At 37.2% G+C, this 19,250-nt stretch overlaps 1 protein-coding gene across 3 annotated transcripts; it reads left to right on the top strand.

Moving 5' to 3' along the window:
* The first annotated feature begins 1,704 nt into the window (after positions 1-1,704).
* On the top strand, positions 1,705-17,411 carry nac (GDP-fucose transporter nac). Of its 3 annotated transcripts, none has more exons than XM_071689259.1 (9): positions 1,705-1,943; positions 3,020-3,096; positions 4,811-5,018; positions 6,960-7,098; positions 9,368-9,454; positions 9,702-9,781; positions 11,069-11,281; positions 12,575-12,779; positions 16,301-17,411. In XM_071689259.1, exons 2-9 carry the CDS (start codon positions 3,026-3,028, stop codon positions 16,336-16,338), a joined length of 1,041 nt encoding a protein of 346 aa, XP_071545360.1. In that variant the 5' UTR covers positions 1,705-1,943; positions 3,020-3,025; the 3' UTR covers positions 16,339-17,411. The 3 variants fall into 3 exon arrangements, with proteins under 3 accessions (XP_071545360.1, XP_071545358.1, XP_071545359.1); XM_071689257.1 differs by lacking the exon at positions 1,705-1,943 and adding an exon at positions 2,068-2,292 and having other exon boundaries at positions 16,301-16,473; XM_071689258.1 differs by lacking the exon at positions 1,705-1,943 and adding an exon at positions 2,068-2,292 and having other exon boundaries at positions 12,575-12,800; positions 16,301-16,440.
* The last annotated feature ends 1,839 nt before the right edge of the window (positions 17,412-19,250 follow it).

Below are 19,250 nucleotides of genomic sequence, written 5' to 3'. Positions count from 1 at the left end.
CCCCGCCCCGCCCCGCACCGTAATACCATATACTGTACACAAAACTGGGACCATCCGGCTCCTGTATTTCTCATACCACCCCGCCCCTTCTTGCACACCACCCCATGACCCGTCCCATCCTGTGCCCTCACCGCATTCTGTACACCACACGATCTTGTACACCACCCTATGTCTTGCCCCTTCCTGTGCATCACCCTACTGCCACCCGCCTCATCATACCCTACTCCGTGTGTAGCTCACCCTCTCCCTGCTCTGATTTCAGACCTGTCCTGACCTACGTACATACACTTGGGTGTTACAGCTGTACACCAGTGCGAGGACAAGTGTTCCATCGTGTGGCTCTCTTGCCTACACGAAACTTATTTCTTCCGTTCACCGGAAGTTTCGGCTCATCTTCAGTTCTTCTGCTTTGTATGACTCATGTATCATCTTCATCTTTCCTGCTCCCACCGTCCTTATACTGTATACAGTAAACACTTCCCAGAGGTACTTCATGCTCGTATGCATTTACCAGAACTGTATAAGCTGTATCGTATACCTTGACTTTCTCCAAACTCTTCTCACTAATCTAAATACAACAACTCCATCTACTTTCAATGTTCCCTTCCTAATCTCATTTTGTTCCTTACCTAAAAGGTTCACTAATCCTTTTATGAACACGATCACTACCCACCCACCCAGCCGCCAGCCAGGGAGAATTATTCCTCTCTGGTTCCTACAACCACTGGAATCCCCTTCACCTTCCCACAGTGGAAGAGTCACGGTGTTCGTTCAGTCCTCAGACAGTGGGACAGTTCCCCCTGCTGACCCATCCACGCCACATCATTTCACTTCCACTCTTCACCACCTCGCTCACCACTCTAGCTTGTCCATTGTTCATTTTTTTTCTTCTTGCGTCTGCCTCTTTAATATTTTTCTTTCTTATTTCACTTTTCCTCTCATTATCTCTACCAATAACACATCTCCCTCACCGTCATCCTTGCCATATTCTCCCCATCTCTTACAGATTTCATCTTGAGACTCTTAGTATTGTTGCAGACTTTGTCTGATACACTTTCCCTCCTACTCCCCTCATTCATCAACATCCCCTTATTGATGCATGCTATTCTAACTCCTGTTTCTCACTGTCTTCTGGCAGATTTTCCTTCAACTCGTTCTTTCCTGTACCATTTACTGGGATGACTGAAATACATCGACACTGTTGAGGAGAATGCAAATGCACGGCAATGGGCTGCTTCTGTGATTATCATTTGTGTTATGCGGGAAGAATTTTACATAAGTCCTTTAACCGTGATTGTATTTAAAATGTCGACCTTTATGCACACACACACACACACACACACACACACACACACACACACACGCACACACCCATCTCAGCCTAAGCCAAGGGTTACAGTGACCCTTTACTCCTTCATTAGCTCATTTATCTCATCTCCCGAGAAACGGGAATTTCTGTCTGTCTGAAGTCGGAACTCACGGTTCACCTACTGTTTTCCCTCGTTGGATCGTGTTCATTAGGAGATTCATATATTGTGTCTTGTTTCTTTGTGCTCATATGAACACTGCTGGAAGTTAGTGCGTATGAATACTAACCTCATTTCAGTAAATAGGTTGTGAAAGGGCTTGCTGTACGTAGTATACCGGCATTTAGATCGAGGATCCGGACAAGTTGTTGGGTGCGCGCACACATCCGAACAAGTTAGTTGACGTAAACAACTCGGGTTGGTGATGGGAGTGTAGCAAGGCATAGGTGTTATCGTCCTCAACCAATGGATTCACATCAACCAAATTTAGGGAAGTAACATATTGAAGTAAGAGCCATACGTGCGGTAATCAGGAGTCAAAGACATCAAGTCAGCTACACGACAAACACCAAGAAAGAGGACCCGCACCACTAATAGTCATAATTTTGGAGTTGGTCAGCACCTTGATACCGTACCGTAAGTGTGTTACCATGAGTTTCTTCCTTACTAAGAAAGTTGTAGAAAGAGGTAGGTAATGAACCGGTTTAGGGACACCACAGAGATGACCAAAGAATCTCTAATGAACACAAACTTTTGACAGATAAGTGAGAACATTGACAGCAACATCTTCAAACATGCAAAATCAGTCTTACGAAGGAATGCATTAACGTTTTTCGAAGAGAGTTATGAACCATAGATGAGACAGCTTCAACCTAGAGAATTATACTTGAGTGGTGTGATTTCCAGTGGAGAGAACCTGGAGGAAGTGGGATATTTTAGATACCTGGGAGTGGACGTAGCAGAAGATGTAACTATGGGAACTAAAGTAAGTCACAGGGAGGTTGAGGAGGCTGATGTCTTTGGTACATTGAGGAATGTGTGGAAATTAAGGTCATTGCCTATGATAGCAATGGGTATCTTTGATGATATAGTAGTCTCAGTGATGTATAGATGTGAGGCATGGGCCTTAGATCAAAAAAGTATGGAAGGGGGTGGATATGTTGAAAGTGAAATGTTTAAGGATAACATATTGTGTAAGGAAGGTTGATTCGAACAAGAAATGATAGGGTGAGAGGGAGTTTTGCTAGTAAGAAGAGTATGTGTAAGAGAACTGAAGAGGATGTAATGAAATGGTTAGTAAATATGGACAGAATGAGTGAGAAGAGTCTGACTAAGAGAGCATACAAGGAAAAGGGGGAAATTGAGGTGTTGGAAGGATAGAGTGAAGAGGCCTTGAATGATCAGGTCCTGAACATGCATGCAAGATGATTGGAGTCATGCATGAGTTAGAGTGAATTGGGGCAGTGTGGTATATATGGGATGACATGATATCAGTTGGCTGAAGTAGGGCATATGAAGTGGTCAGCAGGTACCACGGAAAGGTCTGTGGGGCTTATCTCTGGATAGGAGAACTCTGGTTTTGGTGCATTATACATGGTAGTTAGAGAGTGGACATAAGCAAGTGGCACAGTAGCTTGGTATGTGGGAAATAGCAAACAAGTATGAAAAAATATAAATTGATATAATTATCAGAGCCTTTTATGTATTTACAGGTAACTATGGAGTCCGAAAAAAGAGAATCGTTGTTATACAAGTATGTCAGGATTACATCAGTTGTCAGCCTCTACTGGTAAGTATATCCTTCATGAAATCCAGTTGGTAAGAGATGACAGATAGGAATAACTGTGTTAATGACATTGAGGATATGTATTTTCAGTCAGTAATAATGAATTTTAAAAAAGATATGGCATGGGAGGAAGTTGTTTGAAATGTGTATGATTGAAAGCATTTTGTATTAGTATGGCCATGTAGGAGGCATAGTTGAAGGTAAGTGGGTAGGGATATGTGGTGGTACAGTTGAAGGTACAAGAAGAGGTAGACTACTAAAGAGAATGACTGCTGCAGTTAATTATTGTTTTGTTTGGGCTATAGGTATTTCAGATACCACAGGAATTACTTGTGATCATAGGCATTGGTCAGTTTTTGTGTGAAGGTGGAAGTGTAAACGGAGATGATTGTGTCTGCTGATGAATCAGCACAAAGAGAAAGGTGAAAAACGAATGATTGCCTCCATTAGTTTGGAAGGCTACATTCACTGTAGCACATTGGACATAATTTTAGGTCCATTGTGAAGAAATTGAAAGGTTATAACTTCATGTAGATGATGATGAATTTAAAGATGTTTCTGTATGTTTGTAGGAATCATAAAAATGGATGTGTATTTTTTAATTTCTTAACCATTGTTGTAATTAGGTCTATCTACGCCTATTGAATTGCATATTTTACAAATGTTCTAGTGTTTCTAAGAATTAGCCCTCTTAGTCCTAACCATGTAGTGCACATTGTTCTTTCAGAATTTTTCCATTATTGTTGAAGGGACCAGTGGTTCCTTTACTTACAAGAGGCAAATATAGAAGCCAGATTTCACCTGCTTTTCTGACCACTTTGCAGAGATATCAACAAGGCTCAAATACCCAGAGAAAACCACAGTGGATAGATGCAGGGCATGCAGTCTGCCCTGCTATTCAGTGTAAACAGACAATATTTCATGGGTTCACTTGACGGTATATGGAGATCTCTGAGACCTTAAGTAGTGATTTTAAGTATAATATTAAAGAATCTCTTAATCTCCAAGCAAATGAGAGGAGATTGAAACTAGAGTAAGATACAGTGGGTTAGGGAGGATGCAATGGATTTAAATGCCTATGATGTGCCAAGCTTTGAGTGTTTAAGCATTGCAGCAAGGTTTGAATGTCTATGATGCACTTGGTTCATTTGGCTTGAAAATTTTGTGATGCTGTTTCAATTATTGATGGGGTAAACAAAATTTTCAGTGCAATGAGGACTGAAAGGGTTAACTTTATTAGATGAATTTTTTATATGGTGTGTAACTAGAGCATTACAATTTGAAAATATATTGCTTGTGTAAGCATTTGTATTTCATTCTACTTTGCAAGAATATTTTCAGTTTCAGAATTTAGGTAACACCATGTCTTTGTATTGCTGACATACATGCGCACTTGAAGAGAATAGTGTAATTTAGAAAACTCAAAAGTTTTGACTTTACAGTACAGTCTATGTTCAAAGCAAATTCTTTGTTTAGAGTTGATACAGTTTTATGTCCAAACCATTCATTTTTGTGTTTCATGCAGTTGCATTAAAACTGATTTTTATATTAGATATATATTCAGATGAAATTAGTAAAGCTCTTGACCCAAATTGCCTTAGCAGTTTTTTAGATGTTTTGATAATTGTGTTATGATAATGAGATATAATTTATGATGTCTAAAGACTAAAGTTTTATATACAGTTTTTGCTTTTGTTTGATTTTATGCCTTTTCCAGGGCAGTATCAATCTCAATGGTATTCGTAAACAAGTCACTCCTAGGTGGTTCATCAATGGGGGATAAAGATGCTCCATTATTTGTCACTTGGTTCCAGTGTCTGGTAACTGTTGCTGCATGCTTGCTACTCTCTAACATCACCAAAGTGTTTCCTCAGATAATTGCATTTCCTGAGGTAGGGAGCATAGACTGGGAAAAAGCTAAAAAGGTATGTTTATGTTTGTTTATATTTGTTACTCCCTTTCTCATATACTTGGCTTACATTTACATACTTATAATCTGAGGTAAACTTTTCATATTTTGTTACCAGTTTCTCAGTTGGAGAGACAGGTTATGTTTAGAGCACTGACAGAATTGTGCAATTTGTCATTGTTCTGGGAGTGCAGTTTCAGATTTGCATGTGTTTGATGGAGTGCTGTTGAAGGATGGATTTTTGGGGAGCAGTTATTTCATACTTTTCAGTTATTAGATATATCTTTTGTTTTACTTAAGTGCGAAGTAGGGGTAAACTTTTTATTTCTACTTGGGGGCTGGCGGTTGGTTTTGGAGAGGAGGATTTTGACCTTTTGTAAAGACTTAAGTATCTAGTATACTGGGGTGGGATTGTATTGAATCCTTGCTTCATTGTGTAGTTGTTGAGGAATGGTGGTTGTTAGGCAGCCAGTGACAGTGAGGATGTATGTGTCAGATGTGGTAGAGGTAAAGGGGAGGGGGAGACTAAGGAGGAGAGGGAAGGATAGAGTGAACATGGCTGTTGGGGTATCAGAGTCTGAACATTTGGGGGAACAGGAGGCATGAATTGGATAGAATGAGATGGAGTGATATGTTAGATGGGGATAGGGAGGGCATTGTGCTGCCAGTAAGGTGAACTAATTCATTAAGTCATATGAAGAGATTAAGGTAAATCCTGAAGTAGTCAGTGGGGCTTCACTGTGAATGGTTGTCACTGGCTCAGTTCAGCATATGTGACAGTTAGAGGTTGGAGAGTGCAGATGAGGCCATTGTTTGTTATTTATGATGGAACCTTGCTGAGATGGGATGAGCAGTTTGGGAATAAAAAGCTATAAATACTGCTCCAATAGAAATACACCCTTGTGAAACTACTGGCATATATGCATTAGGCTTTCTTGTCTGCATTTTGGATGCAATCCATATGTCCATCATGGCAAACACTGGAAGAACATGATAGGATCCCTCATGCCCAAGATGCAACTTCTACACTGGAGACATTGAACACTTATTTCTCCTGAATACTTACTCTTCAGATGTCCTCTGTTTATGTTACAATGACACACATGCCACATCACTGCATTTGACCTGTGGCTCTATCCACTGGATGTTACCATCTTCCTTAGAATAGAATAGAATAGTGTATGTACTCAGACTGTAGAAGGAGATCCATGGGTAGGAAGTTAATGTAAGGCTCTTTAATTTTTTCCTATACCTACAGTAATTGCCTTTCTCTCTTCAGTGAGGTAGCATTAGGAGCAAGTGATCAATGGCCTTATTTGTATCTGAAGAACTTGTGTTCAGCAAATCATTGGTAATATCTTACCCACCATAAAACGATAGCATATGAGTCATCAGACCTAGAACATTTCCTCTATCATCTCATTTGGTTTATCTGTTCCATGAGTGATAATTATTTAGTTATACAACCTTAGGGCTCTTATAGCTTAGAGGCTGCACTTTAAATAGGAGCAGGGAGATGATGGACTTCTTTGGAGAAAGTTCTGAAATCAGACTCTACTCCTTTTTGTCCATTGATGATGAAACAGCCTCACTGAATTTGACATTTCTCTTGTGACATAACCACTTGCAGTTAGAGTTCACTGACACCTGTCAGGGTTATGGTTAAGAATATAGATAATTTGGTTGAAAATAATTTGATCTTCAACTACTTTTTTCATTTGCTATTTCCCTTATATTCTATTCTTGCTTATCGAAAATTTGTTACATGAATTGTGTAATAGGTTTATTAAATGTAGATTATTGCATGTACAAGCATTTTTGGAATTAGTGTTATTGCAAGCATATATGATTTAAGTAATATTAATGTTTCTTTAATATTTTAAAATATGATTGATAAAATTTGATGTATCCTCTCAATATGCCAAAGACTGATTGTAGTTTTCCAACCTATTTACAGGTTTTACCACTGACTTTCATGTTTGTTGCCATGATATCCATGAACAATTTGTGCCTTAAATATGTGGGTGTGGCCTTCTATTATGTTGGCCGATCTTTGTCAACAGTCTTCAACGTTTTCTTCACTTATGTGATTTTGGGTAAGGTAATTGTTCTTCTGTGTGCAAGAAATAGATATATTGAGAAATTATGTGTAACTTGATTTGTATGTAAGGAGTAAATATTAAATCTTTATTGTTTATTGTCTTTATTAATGTTGTTTGCTATATTTTGGGAAGGACGAACATGCAGAATTTTTACTAAGCACAACTGTTTCAATATCCTAAGCACAATTGTAAAGCTATTGCATTTTATTAATTATCTTCATAAAACTTACTTTTTATAATTTCTTTCTTATTGCTCCTTCTTGCTCTTATTATACTGTTCATTGTCCTTTTTGTGAGAGTCTTATTACCTCACGTTTTGATATTCTAAAAAACTCACAGAAAAGAAAAATTTTCTCTCGTTTAGAGGCTGAGAAATCATTTGGAATTGTTCACTGGATGGAGGAGGTGGATGTGTTGGAAATGAAATGTTTGAGGACAAGATGTGGTTTGATCGAGTGAGTAATGAAAGGGTAAGAGAGATGTGTGGTAATGGAAAGAGTGTGGTTGAGAGAGTAGAAGAGGTTGTGTTGAAATGTCATGGACATATGGAGAGAATGAATGAGGAAAGGTTCACAACGAGGATATATGTGTCAGAGGTGGAGGGAACAAGGAGAAGCGGGAGACCAAATTGGAGATGGAAGGATGGAGTGAAAAAGCTTTTGAGCTATCGGGTCATGAACATGAAGGATGGTGAGAAGCGTGCAAGGTATAGAGAAAATTGGAACAATGTGGTATACCAGGGTTGATGTGCTGTCAGTGGACTGACCAAGGACTTTTGAAATGTCTGGAGTAAACCATGGAAAGGTCTGTGGGTCCTGGATGTGGATAGGGAGCTGTTGTTTCAGTGGATTACACATGGCAGCTAGAGATGGAGTGTGAACGATTGTGGCCTTTATTTTCTGTTTTCCTGGTGTTACTTTGCTGAAGCAGGGGGTAGCAATGCTGTTTCCTGTGGGGCAGGGTGGCCCTGGGAATGGAAGAAGGCAAGCAAGTATGAATTTATAAATGTGTATGTGTATATGTCTGTATATGTATATACATGTATATGTTGATATATACATGTATGTATATGTACATGTATGAGCGTGTATGTATTTATGTATGTATACGAGTGGATGGACCTTTCTTCATTTATTTCCTGGCGCTACTTGCTGATGTGGGAAATGGCGAACAAGTATAATAGATATAATATAAATGAATATATATATATATTTTATTTTTTCTCATACTCACCATTTCCCATGTTAGCGAGGTAGCATTCAAGAATAGATGACAGCCTTAGAGGGAAAACTCCTCACTTCGACCCCCATCTCTGTTCCATCTTTTGGAAAAGTAAAACTGTTGTGGATTTCCAGCCTGCTGCTCCCACCCCTTTTAGTCGCATTCTTTGACAGTCAGGGAATATGTGGGAAGTTTGTTTCTCTCTTATCCCCATGGATGAGTATGTGATGAATTAAGTTGATTAAAGTTGTAGAAAGAAGTGGTGATTTGAGACTGGATGATAAAAATGTAACTTGCTTTTAGTGCACTCTTTAGGTATATTGGAACAAAGAAATTCACTGGAGAAAGGTAGAAAATCATTGTTACTGCCAATTATTTGTAAGTAGTTTATATTGCAATGACCTGATTGTTAGATCTAGTCCATTGGTGTGGTCTTGATGACCTCTAGCATGGTGTGAAAACTGTCTGAAGTGGTGATAACACTGTCTCTCTCTTGCTAAGGTGGGAGGGGCTACATGGGAAGGACAGATAAGAGGAGACCTGTTGGTCCATACTGAGGTTATTATGCCATGTCAGTCACAATAAAAAAAAGAGACATGCCATCCCTTTAAATTTTCATTAAAACTTTAATTTTTGCTAATGACATTGTGCTGAGTCTATTTTGAATACACTTCAGCTACCTGTAGGGACTTTCACAAGAAGTCATCTAGAATGATATACTTGTGACTTATCAACCAGCTTGTGTTTAAATTTTTACTTGTGGAATTTTAAATGTATCAAGTCAAATCTGTGGCCACTGGCTACTTAATTAGTCAGCTTGACTATGTATTTCTAATGATACCTGGTATATTTCCTATGATTTGCTGAAGAGTGTCAGAGGATTTTTTGTTTACATTTTAGAGTGAATGCAATATTATAAGGATTCCTTGGAGCCTGATGTAAAGTATAGGGATTATTTCAAGGAATTTCAGCGAACTGTAGGATTTTATTGTGATCATAGTTCGATAATTGTGAATCTTATATTGATTCAATTTTTTTGTAGGTCAGAAGACTTCCATGTCAGCCATGTTATGCTGTGGTGTTATTATAGGAGGCTTCTGGCTAGGTGTTGATCAAGAGAATGTTGCAGGTATGTAAATGATTATACGCAGAATTTGTTTTTCTTATATCATGATAAATAAGTATGTTATTACTATTGTTGTTATTATTATTATTATTATTATTATTATTATTATTATTATTATTATGCGAGCAAATGAAATTCATCTTTGTCTGTTCTTGGTGATAACTCGCTCCTTGGGAAACAGCGAATTATGAAAGAAAAGTTGTTGTTATTTGATTATTTTTAGATCTGCTGATTCTCTCCAACTTTCTAGGATCACTGTCTATCGTGGGAGTAACTTTTGGACTTCTTGCTGCAGCATTTGTGTCTCTTAATTCAATATACACAAAGAGGGTAAGTATCTTTTGTCCAGTCAGATCCCCTTTGATTCTATTTTGGTGTTTTCTCATAAGTATAATGATCCTGCCATTGTTATATGGATGTGCACCTTGAGCCCTAAATGCAAAAGAATAGAAGAGAGTGAACATATTGGAAATTAAGTACCTAAGGATTGTATGTGGTGTTAGATGGGTTGATCTTATAATGAATAAGTGCTCTTTCTATTTTTATGTTAGCTGAGATAGCACATGCAACTGAATGTTTCTAACCATGGCCGTCTCTGTCCTGAGTGCAGATGAACAGCTTGGTTGGTTGTGAGTTAACTGCCACACCCAGAATTTTAACTTGGATGGGGCCTTGCATGACTCATGGTCAGCAGCACTAACCACCATATTGCAGAAGCCAAATAAGCCCATTTAGGAGCAAGTTACGGTAGTAAGTGCCATCTGATTGAGAGAATTGACTAGGATGTGTTGAAGTGGTTTGAGCACATGGAGAGAATGGATGAAGAAAGACTGATAAAGAGGTTCTGTGTGTCAGATGTGGAGGGGAAAATGGAGGTATGCAAGGTGGGTGTGAGATAGGGTGAGAGATGTGCATGGGATAGAATGAATTGGAGTGATTATATAGTGGAGTGCCGTACTATCAGCAGGCCAAATTAGGGTATATGAAGTGATAAGGGAAACCAAAGAATGGTCTTTGGGACTTAGTTGTGGATGGTATGCTCTGGTTTTGGTATACTATACATGACAGGGAGATAGTAAATGAGGTCATTGTTCAGATATTTCTCGTGCTTCCTTGGTAAGGTGGGAAACAGAACAAATATAAAGAAGTATTTGTAATGACAAGAGTTTTCAGTTTCTTGTAGGATTTTTTTTTATGTACTCACTTGTAAGCATGATTTTTTTTTAGCTGTGTGAGAAAATTAAGCTTACTAAAGGCCCAAATTAAGTGAACCAGCATGCATGAATTTAGTGTCTCATAAGGAACCTCATACAGTGGTTAGCCTTCCTGAAGAATTCATGTAGTTTAGAACTTAGATAGGAAAAATAACATATTCTCCACACCTCATGCAAGAAATGCTGACTTTGACTTGATCAGAGGATGACCTTTTAATGCATCACCTTAGTATAACCTCCAAATATGCAAGTGAATTGTATTGATGTTATAGTATTGTGAAGCATAGAGAATAAGGTATAATGCTATGAATAATTCAAGTTGAGTATAAAGCTATGAATTTGTTTTACCTGCAGATTTAAGCGTTGTATAAGGGGAATTTACTTCCCACATTTATTTTAACAGGTTTTGCCAGTGTTGGATGGCTCTATATGGCTGCTGTCATACTACAACAATGTTTTGGCTTCCTGCTTGTTCCTTCCACTCATTGTATGCAGTGGAGAAATACCTGCTATTTACAAGATGATTACCGAAGGCTCAGTGGAATTCTGGGGTTTAATGGTTGTGGGTGGTCTCTTTGGCTTTGCAATTGGCTATGTTACTGGTCTACAAATTCAGGTAAAATAATAATTTTTGTTATAGAATTTAAGTGCAGTATATGAAAACTGTAGTTTTATCATAGAAAATTATAATGCAATCTTCAAAACATCCCACTTAAGGTGACTGGTGTTGGACAAGACTGTAAAGTTATTTTATTTAGTGTAGTTTTCATTGTCATGAATTTTAATGTTCAGGCTTGTGTAAACCCATGCCTTGGAGGAAAACACCTAAATTCAGTGTATACTTGCATAGTTAGTGGTTTGTAATTGCTTATTAGAAAATGATAATCACGTGCCTCTCTTAAGTTGTATTCGAGAATTATTTGCACCTGGTGCATGGAAATTTAGAAAATTTAAAGTAATACTTTATCAAGGTTCTAGTTCCAATTATCAGAATGTTTAACTTTTTGAATGTTATTTGTTCAAAGATACATGGGAAGCAAGTTAGTTGATTGTGTTACCCAGACTGTTGTAAGATCTCATTTTGTAATGACAGGGTAAGTGGTGTGGTAATAAATGGAGTATGGCTGAGACACCTGCAGAGGATGTACTGAAATAGTTGGGACATATGGAGAGAACAAATGAGGGGAGTTTGACAGAGGGTAATTGTGTCAGAAGTGGAGGGGAAAAGAAAAATGGGGAGACTGAAATGGAGATGGAAGGATGGAGTGAAAAAGGATTTTGGTGCTCAGGACCCGAACATGCAGGAGAGTATAATGCATGCATGAAATAGAATGAATTGAAGTGATTTGATAAACAAGGGGTGATGTGCTGTCAGTGGACTGAACCAGGGTGTGTAAAGTGGCTGGGGGAACCATGGAAAGGGCTGTGGGGCCTGGTTATGGATAGAGAGCAGTGGTATTGATGCATTAGACATAACATAGAAAATGCATGTGAGTGACTATGGCCTCTTTTTGTCTGTTCCTGGCACTGCTTTGCTGACACAGGAAACATGATTGAGTATGAAAAAGGAAATCTTTGATATTGTAAGGTTAATTACATTTTTTACACAAAATGAAAAATGTGAAATTTCAGAGTGGGAAGGTTAAATGGCCTAAGATGGTATGGGGTTATAACCCACTCCTTTTGTATTGTCATTCATAACCATAAACCAAAATCGCACTTAAATGCCACTTTTTATACTTACACTCAGGTGTAATAGTGCTTCGACATTTCCTTTGCAATAGGTCTCCAGGGGCAACCATTAGATGTTACCAGATATTCCAGGTTTCATGGCTGTGCAAAAATGGAAAGCTAAGTTTACATCAACATCATCATCAGCAGCTTAACGTGGTATGCCTTTTCTCCACAGGTTACGTCTCCACTCACTCACAATATTAGTGGGACGGCCAAGGCATGTGCCCAGACGGTTTTAGCAACTTGGTGGTATGCTGATTCAAAGGCTTTGCTGTGGTGGGTGAGCAACTGGACAGTTCTTGGAGGATCATTAGCTTATACACGGATCAAGCAACTAGAAATGAAAGCCACCCATAGTGTGGCAAAAGCACATCAGTCTGGTAAAGACAAAGTTTGAAGTTGTGAGTTTTGTGAGATAAAAGATTGTGTTATTTGATGCTTTAGATATGTGTGAAAGAAACTGCATCAGTGGAGGAAGATGGTGTTTTATATTAACACTGGTGACAAGGTTATCTTGTGATGTAAGATTGATTGGGCAGTTGGCATAGTTGAAGCAGTACAAAATATGCTTGTGAAAGTGTCAGCCAATTTTTTTTTTTTGTGCATGCCAGTTCCAAGAGTTAAAGCTGTCACAGATTCTTACTCATGGGTAGAGTTCTTAGTATGATGTGCACATCATTACAGCACATTTTTTAATGCACTTATGAGATGATAGAATGCACAATTTTCAGATGTTTGAAAAGAATATTGTGTCATTTATATTCACCCGAAAGTTATAGTAATACCTCTTGAGTTATGATATGCATAATTTGATTAACTTGAAATGAGAAGTAGCCTTACATAGTAAATGATGAAAATTAGAAAGTTTTAAACCATAAGTTGTGCACTGTATTCTCTTCAGATATATTCTGTTTACAGCTTGACCAGTAAAAGCACTTCATGTCAGAAACTGCTTGATACCAAGTTAGGTTTCTATCTTTTGAAAGAAAAGGAATTTTATTAAATGAGTCTAATCTTTTCATTCTGTCTCTATGTGTAATAGAAGCTTGAGTTCGACTTTCACTTTTGTTATGGCTGCATGATCAGAGAAACACAGCCAAATTTTTATTCACTGGAGGGAACAGGCATCAGAGATATAGATAGATGATAGGACTTTGCTAGATGCATGATTTTGACTAGAAACAAGCATTTATATCAAAACTTTGATAATTAACAACTCATGCCCTTGGTCTATCCCGCTCAGCATTCTGCAGCTTAGGCCACCTTTACCCCACTTACAGTGGTGTCACCATACCTGTCTGCAGCCAGGAGCCACAGACATACAATAAGTAATTTTACAGTCAAAGTAAAGACAGACATATGCACAGTATGATAGCTGAGATGGCATGGGCAGCTGAGGCCCTAATCAAGACCATGCTATATGTATATATATATATTTTTTTTTTCATGCATATAGCCTTAGCCAGATACCCATTTTATTGATCAACCCCTAGTGGTGGATGAATAGCTGGGTTGACTGTGGACTGACTGTGCAATCAAGATTTGAACCTATGCGCTCGACCTTGGGTGGCCCGTGAATGTGTCATGGTCATGCTAACAGCTACACCATGGGAGTTCATATAGTCTTCTCCAGCATGTGCAGAAGCTGTTTGTGTGTTTGTTGTAATTAGGTTCCAATTCTAAATAAGATGCATCAGTAGTACACATAGTACATGGAATAAGCACATCATGCAGTAGATGTTACACTGGAGCAAGTTAAGAATTGCATCTTTAAATTACAGTATTGTTCTGTCTAATCTATTTGTTATCCAAATCTGCTCCTTTGGTTTTTATTTCTTTTATGGAAGTTAGAGCTTGATGCATTTCCATCTTTATTCTTTGATCAAACACAGTCTAGTAATTATTTACTGGATTTTGTTATAGGTTGCTTCTGATTCTGTAGGAAATAAACATTTAAGACCAAAATTTCCACCACTATGTAATCATTATGCCTCTGGCCTGACTCGCTCAGCATTCAGCAACTCAGGGTACCTACATTCCGTGTATAATTTTACCAGTAGACTTTTTTGCAGCCAGTTGCCAGTGATGTTTATCAATGAATGTACAGTCATTGGAAGAGAGGTACATAACCTTAGCCACTTGTAGTTCATTTAGCATTAACCATAATATGCTGAAACAGTTTATTTACAATCTGTAATTAGGTTATTCCTTGTTATAGTATGCAACAGTGTTCAGATTTTGTTTGCAGTGTTTTAAAGGTATTAAAAGGACACAATAGCCAGTACTACTTAAGATAATGTGGCTGTAATTCCCATTCAAATCACACCAGATGGCTGTTGTGGTTTTAGGGAGAACAACAGCAAATAGTGGAAAACCAGCTTGGAGATAGTTTAGATTGATTTCCCTGTTTAAATTTCATCCCATTACTTATTACTTATAGACATGATTAATAAGTGAAGCTTCCTATCAATTGCTATTGATTTAAACTACAGACGTCAGGAGATAACTGTAAGTATAGTTCCCATATATATTTGGATAACCAGATTTTAAGTACAAGTAATCTGATAATCCATTAGTAACCGTTTTGTAATGTGATGTTTTATTTTACTTTCCAAACCTACTTTGGTAGCCCATGCTTTCATATATGCACATGTTGGCTCAGTGCTTGTCAGAGATTGTAGTTTACACACAGTTTAAACTGTTCAGTTTTTTACTAAGGGAAATCAGTGCTTTGATTCTGTTTATTTTTTTTGTACACATCAGCTTATCATACTATAGAGAGGTAGCATCACAAACAGACAAAGAGTAGCCTTGTTTGCATACATCTATGCTCAGGCTGTCATATATGATTTACTGAAACCAGAGCCTGTCATTCACAGCCAAGTTCCTCAGATTCTTCCATGGTTAACTTGAACATTTTATATGACCTGGTTCCTGCATTGCCAGGAAGTCCCTCCTTGTATACCACATTGATCCAGTTCATTATGCCCCATGCAGATGCCTCACCCTTCTAAATGTTCAGGCCCTGACATCCCAAACCTTCCTCCATTCCATCCTTTCATTTCTCTCGTCGTTTTATCCTACTCCTTGTTCCCACCATTTCTGACAGTCTCTACTTGCCCTATAAATGTAGTGTTTTTATCATCAAATATACAATTATTATGAAATTTTATTTAAGCTGTTGCACTACCAGGAATGTCTTTAGCTTCAGTACTCTTCATTATAAAACCCATCATAGACAATTTCTGCATATAAAAGGTGTAACATGATGCTTTTGCTGGTGACACTAGAGTGAGCACAGAAAAGGAGAAAGAGAAAATGCAAGAAGACTTAAAAATATACAAATGGGCCATCTCTCTCATTCATACTGCACTTACTACTACACCTCTCTCACACTGTCATTCTGTACACAACAAACTTGCTTCATGCCACATAATGTCTTGTCATTTTATGTTCAACTTGTCTGCTCTATTCCTTTTTTTTTTTTCATTAAAGGCCTAAGATATATCTATACAACCAAGTAAGGATTATTGTGCCTTCAAACATACTTGACCTGACATTGTTTGCTCCTTCAATACAATTCGCAAGGCACTGAGGACTGTTGCTCCCCCTTTCCCCAATTCTGTGACTCACCTGACCCCCTATGGCTCCATCCCCTGGCATATCCACTCCTAGGTATTTTGAAATTATACGATTTGATTGCTTTGCCAATAAGATGTATTTTATAGGATGGAAGGAATTCATGATTTATCATCATAAATGGACTGGGTGCAAAGGTAAGTAGGAGAAACTCTCAACTTTCCGTACAAATGATTTACACCACTAGTGCATTGAGTGTATGAATTTGCATTATTAGTACATATATTTTTTATGATTACCATAAAGCTTATACATTTTTCAGACATCAAAGAGAAAAGTGGAGAACAGATGAAGTATTAAAGGTCTGAAACTTTATCATCGTTCATGTTCAGAAGCTCATCTTTTTCATCCAGCAAAAAATTCAAATGCCTTTTTTTTTGTGGTAATGTAAGTAAATGTAATAGGTTCATCATAAAGGTATTTTTTATGAATTACTGCAGATTGAAATTTTTTCAAGCTTTTATACTGTTCCTATAGACTATACAACACTTGTGCACAAGGGCATTTCTAAATGCTTATTTTCATGTATTTCAATTACATTTTTAACTTTAGTAAAAGGGCAAATGAAAGTTTGGGTGAGAGAGTATTAGCAAACTTCAGGGAGAATAAGAAAATGTTTTGGAAGGAGATGGATGATGTGAGGAGAAAAAGAAAATGAATGGGAGCATGAGTGAGCGGAGCAAATGGGGAAGTGGTAACAGGCAAAGAGGAGATGAAGTGAGCGTTGTAAAGATCTTTTGGCTGTGTTGAATGTTTGGATTGCAGATGTTGGGATATTAGGATGTGGAGGTAAGTGGACTGATGAATCATGGTGAAAGTTTGATGAAAAGGGAAGAAATGGTGAAACACATGTATGAGCTTATTCTGTTTCATGATGAGGTACATTTGTTATTTACTTTTTTACAATTAATAATTTATATATGTTAATTCTAAAACTTGTTGGGAAACTAAAGATTGTTAAATTGAAAATGTAATTGTTTATTTGAAACCATAGTATGCTTTTACTATAGTCAAATGACAAATTGTGTACACAATTAGTAAAGTGAATTTGTTTCTTAGATTACCACTGAAACAAAAACCATTACAAGAATGAAGTGCTCCTGTATTGCTGTTAATAAATGAATCATATCAAATAATCAGTAAGAATAAGAAATTAAAGAAAAATTCAGTGAGAGATTCATTTACTGTTAGATGACATTACTTGTTATCAGAAGGAGCACATCTATATAAATGTTTGTGTTACATTTGAATGCCCCTAAAACTCTCATGGATTGATTGTTTATGTAATATGCAAGATGAGGTGTTGTTGAAAGTCTGTGTTATTCTTGTGTTATTCTTTTGTAAGTAATTTTGATATGTAATGAAAGAAGCTATATGAGATTGAACTCTTTTTATATCTAGCATTTGTGCAATATCAGTATCCTGCGGGACTTGTTCATGTATGAATATGTTTCCCTAGACTCATTTGTCATGTAGCCTGAGCCTAAACACTGTTATCTCCAAGGGGATTCTGAGACAAATTCCTTTTAAAAATGCAGCTGATAAATGGCAGGAAACGTGAAAAAAAAGGGGTAGTTTCCTGATCTGCCACTACCTTGTGAAGATATCATGTGACAAACATTATATCCATTAGGAAACTCAGAGTGTGATTCCTTGGATCCAGCCATGAACTTGCTGAGAGTGCTTTCTTAGGATCTTACATTATTTCATAAACCAAACTAAAGTGAATTGCTGCCGTGATGCTACATAATTCCTGTAGGTGTGATAGCGTTGGTAAACAGTGTTGTGTTCACTGTTCGTTTGACACTTATTTGTATGAAAATTGTGCTTATTTTGATGAGATTGGTAGGGAGCAGCTCAAGAAGTCTACAAGTAACATGACAACCTCAGTGCTTTTTGTTGCTATCTGCATTGGAAAACAGAACGGAAATGTGAGCATCCATATGAAGATCTGGGAAGAATTCAGCAAGACTACATCCCTTTTAGATAAGAGGTCAGCTTCTCTGTAATGGGTTTATCTTCGTAACATAATGTTGAATATAATGTTGCCTTCATACTAAATTCCCTGGGACAAAATTTTACCTCCCAAATTACAAAAACATTTTAGAAATGAGAGACCATAAATCAGTTACCTACTGAAGAGTTAAATAAAGACCCAACATCTACTAATATCTAAGGACTGCAACATTGGCTCGTTTTGATGCCAGACCTTGTATCAGAGGGAGAATTGTCACCACTTGAGACCTTTTTCCTCTTCTCAGATGGGAGAGGACCAAGTGCCAGATGCCATGAGAAAAATTATGTGTAATGCAGAACTCTTGATATTACATCATATAAACAAAAGTTTAACGTAAAAGTATAGACTGAAAACTGTTGCCACATGAAAATATCACATATCTCCAAAAATGAAAATGTTTAAAGCTTGTGTTTGAATTTATTTATTGGTTGACTTCCTGTTTAAAGTAATATTCATAAACCTTAGGCATTGTTAGTTATATCATTTAGATGAAGAAGCAGAGCAATAGTTTTTTACAGAATGTATTTTTAAATGACATTACTTTAGAATTTTTAAGTTATTTTTCCCTTGCTTTGATTATTGTCCAGATGTCTTCTTCCATTCTATACATAACTTGATCCCCTTTATTGTATTTGATATTGCTACAAAGTCCACACAGAAAATACTTAGTTTCATTATCTTAGGGTAGTCAAGATTATAGTCATATACTGATGACTAATTTTATGACATTTTGCACACACTTTTTATACAAATGGTTTTATTTTTGTGCCATTTAATTTATTATTGGTTTTTAGTATCTGTTTGTTGATCCTTAAATCCACGGTAAGATTATAGATAATCTTCGTGTTCATTCTTGCACTATTTACTCTTCACCCAGTTCTGATGATCTATGGACTTTCTGCCTGTAGAGCAATGGACTAGGTACTAACAATAATGCAGAATAAAAAATGATAATACGTATTGTGTTATTGTACAGGAGTACCTCAGTTCATGTTAATTTAATTTGAGTTTTTCATTATATTCCTAAATCAGCACTGTTTTCAGGTAATTTATTTTCTTTAATTTTTGTTATATTTTATTATGCTAAAATCAACATATCTGTAAATGCATGTAATTTGTCCACACAATCATTTTTTTCTGTTCCAGGCCATTTGCCAGGTCACCATTTTTCATAGCATCACTACTCCCTCCGTTT

Source organism: Panulirus ornatus, chromosome 46 (genome assembly GCF_036320965.1).
Source record: "Panulirus ornatus isolate Po-2019 chromosome 46, ASM3632096v1, whole genome shotgun sequence".
Lineage (NCBI taxonomy): Eukaryota > Metazoa > Arthropoda > Malacostraca > Decapoda > Palinuridae > Panulirus > Panulirus ornatus.
The sequence above is the reverse complement of the archived record's forward strand: the minus strand, read 5'-3'. Positions and strand labels throughout refer to the sequence as shown.